This window comes from Cyprinodon variegatus, unplaced genomic scaffold (genome assembly GCF_000732505.1).
Source record: "Cyprinodon variegatus isolate N-32 unplaced genomic scaffold, C_variegatus-1.0 Scaffold875, whole genome shotgun sequence".
Taxonomy (NCBI): Eukaryota; Metazoa; Chordata; class Actinopteri; order Cyprinodontiformes; family Cyprinodontidae; genus Cyprinodon; species Cyprinodon variegatus.
In genome coordinates, this window is record NW_015151328.1 from 149,569 (window position 1) to 152,976 (window position 3,408).

The window sequence follows — 3,408 nt, forward strand, 5'->3', positions numbered from 1 at the left end:
ATATATATATATATAAATAAAAATATATCAATATTGGCATGAGCTCCTTTTTTTACACAAAGGATCTTTTCTAACTTCCATTCTGATCTCAAAATAAAAGAGTTGATAGATATGTAATGACTAACGTTATTGTTTCCTTTCCAGTTATAATAACATTTTGTAGCTGTTTCAAAAACTCAAACAGAGCAGCACATGTCTTATGTTTATTCCTTCTCTGTTTAGAGATCAGACGTTAGAGTTGACCTTAGTGGTGTAAAGTCACTGCTTTGCACACGATGAGGCAATTTCCTGTGTTGGATATTTTACTTCCTTACTTTTCTATTCTCTTGATTCTTTGCTTTCCTGTGTGGTTAACATGCAACCTCACCCTCAGAGACAATTAACTATCTGAAGCTGACAGACAGTAGTTGTGCAAGAAACATTCCTGCAGAACAACGATTACATCTGGTTCAGTTTTCTGTTAGATTTCAAGTTGCTCAGCGACATTTCTGTCATTAAGAACATTTTATATTACGGTAACAGCTGCATAATGTCATGATCTTCTGGACCTCAGTTTTGAGTATTTAAGTAATTTAGTTTTTTTACTTATGGTCTCCTTAATCAGCTCCTTCCTTAGATTCAAAATTTACAGTCCTCATGTTTTTTTAATAATGGAAATTGCAATTATGTTGATGATGATGATGTATTTCAAATGTATTATGTACTCGTAATATTAGGACTTTTTTCCCCCATAATATTACGACTTTATTCCCATAATTTTCTGACTTTATTCTCGTAATGTTACAATTTTATTCTCGTAATGTTACAACTATTCTCGTAATTTTAAGGCTCTATTCTCTTAATGTTACAACTTTAATCTCGCAATGTTACAACTTTATTCTCGTAATTTTTGTGACTATTCTCCTTGCAACTTTATTCTCGTAATTATATTACTTTATTCTGGTAATGTTACTACTTTTTTCTCATAATATTACGACTTTAAAAAATAATTACCTCTAGCCTGGCCCTAATGCTCCATCATACAAAAACATATAGATGTGTATAACTTTATTTTGAACTTAGAGTTACTGAAAGAGATATACTTTTTCATGAAAAAAAATATATTTCAACTTGTAAAAAAATGCCATTACAGATATCAACTACTTATATTATATTAGGACTAGTTAAATTAGAATTCCTGAATTTGAATTTTTGACAAACTTTCTAAACAATTATGGGCTCCGTTCTAACATCAGTTTGGCACACTGACTAGTCACATTTCTATTATAGATAGCATGAAGGTATTCTCCCTAATCACAATCACAATGGTTTCTAGTCAGAAATGTAACATAGATATCATTAATTACATTTCTGCCAGTTGAATTTAAATCTTCTGTAAACAGGACTCAATTTTGTACTACTAAGAACTACATTTCAGATATCTACAATCTTTACTTATTTTCAAGTGGCAATTTTAACATATATTCGCTTGACTGGATATGTAGTTCAGATATCTTTAATAATATTCTTTCTATCTAAAGTGAACATTTCAGATATCAGAAATATCATTCTTACTAGTAAAAATGACATCACTTTTCCCCATTCTTGTGTACTGGACTGTGACTTTCAGATATCAGAAATGTCATTACCCTTATCTAAGATTTCAAATATTTGAAATGTTCATTTTAGAGAAGAAGAACGCTATTTAAGATGTCAGAAATGTAAATTTTTAAAGGAAAGAAATACATTTGAGATTTCTGGATTACATATTCAGTCAAGCAAATAAATGTTAAAAGGGCCTGCCACAGGTTGAGCAATTATATAGGGCCAACACAAATGATTGAGATAAAAGTAACAACGTCTGTAGACCACAGTCAACCACTGATAAACATTTATGTTAAAGTGCTGCCTCTAAAGACATTGGGGGAGTGTTAGCCTAGTGCAGGGAACGGCAACCCGTGGCATGCGGCTCTTTATTCCCCTTGCAGCTCCCTGGAGCTTTTTCAAAAATTTATGAAGATCAATTTTTTTTTCTTTGTTTGTTTTAATATGGTGTGCAGGAGCTCAAATAAAAAATAATTATGTTTTCCAATGCTGTAAACATTTGTATAATAAATAAATGTAAACAATAATTTGAGTCGTAGCCATAGAGATCATAACTTGCAACCAACCAGCGCAGGGCGGTGACAGGCAGACAAAGCTGCAGCTGTTTCTCGCACCATGGATTCCAAAGGGAAGAAAAGGAAGATAGTTGATGAGAAAAGAGGATTCAAAGAATGGACCGAATAATTTGCTGTCATTATCAATGCGGAAGGATTGCCTGCAGTTTTGCTTTGTAATGAGAGAGATATATGCATATGGCTTTATATAATTTTATATAATAGTTATTTTTGTGACTGCATGTCTTGGAAAGTTAAGTTTTTAAAACTTTGTTATGATGGTGAGTTATTTGAAGAAGAAATAAACACACACCATCAAATCTTCTAAAGTCAGACATTTATTAACAGAGTGGTTATTAAATCCCTTTTGTAAACAATATGTTATTATGTCTATTTTAATATTATGTTTTCATTTTTTATTTGTTTTTATTTTTATTTACAGCACTGCATTACCCCTGCACTTTTTAAATGTGCTGTAATAATAAAGTCAAATTTAAATAAAGAAATAAAGTCAATTGATTGACTGATTGATTAAACATTCACTGTGAATCAATGCTGCACAAAGTAACCAAATTAAAACGAAAGGAAACTCTGGTGAAAGAGGGTTTAGTTGTTTAAATGAAGGTTGATTGTTTTCTAATTAAAAAAAAAAAAACAGACAAAAAATTTGGAACTGATGCTTTGAGTTTTCCTAACACTAAATTGTCTGTGATTTGGATGCTTTTTGTTGCATCTTACCTGAAGCACCAACAGAACAAGAAAGTAGGCATTAGCAATCCTCTGGAACTGTTCAAACAGGTTGAGTGGAAGAAAGGTGAATAAATTGTACTTGGAGGTCTTGATTGCATTTGTCTGGAAGAAAAGAGAAAAAGGAATGAAAAAATTACTGAACATATCAAATGAAAGTCAGGAATCAGTGACTATGTTTTTGAATTTTGTCTTTAAGTAAGTCTCATTTTTCTCATTTTTTTCTGCCCTCTCCATTCTGAATTTTGAACACTCGCTTTATCTTTCTATGCCACCTAGCAATGACTATTTAAAATCTCTTAATTAATCCAGTAATATTTCATTTGTTCATAATAAAAGTCCTCAGAATCTGTTTTTAGCACATCAGTCTGCATCTTCAACAGTGCTGCAAGTGAAGATGTTGGAGCTAAACAACGCAGGAAGTAAGAAACATCAGCTTTAATCTTTAATATAGGCCCTGCAATAATTATTATCATAAAATAATAAAGTGTATGTCTATTATTCTGATAAGTGTTTATGTGAC

At 31.5% G+C, this 3,408-nt stretch overlaps 1 protein-coding gene across 1 annotated transcript in view; it reads right to left on the reverse strand.

Moving 5' to 3' along the window:
- The window catches only part of LOC107099479 (phospholipid-transporting ATPase ID-like), a 75,123-nt gene that overhangs the window by 35,818 nt on the left and 35,897 nt on the right, over positions 1–3,408 (reverse strand). The window contains exon 4 of the mRNA XM_015397622.1: positions 2,877–2,990. Coding sequence (XP_015253108.1) covers positions 2,877–2,990 — 114 coding nt within the window. The remainder of the gene's footprint in view (positions 1–2,876; positions 2,991–3,408) is intronic.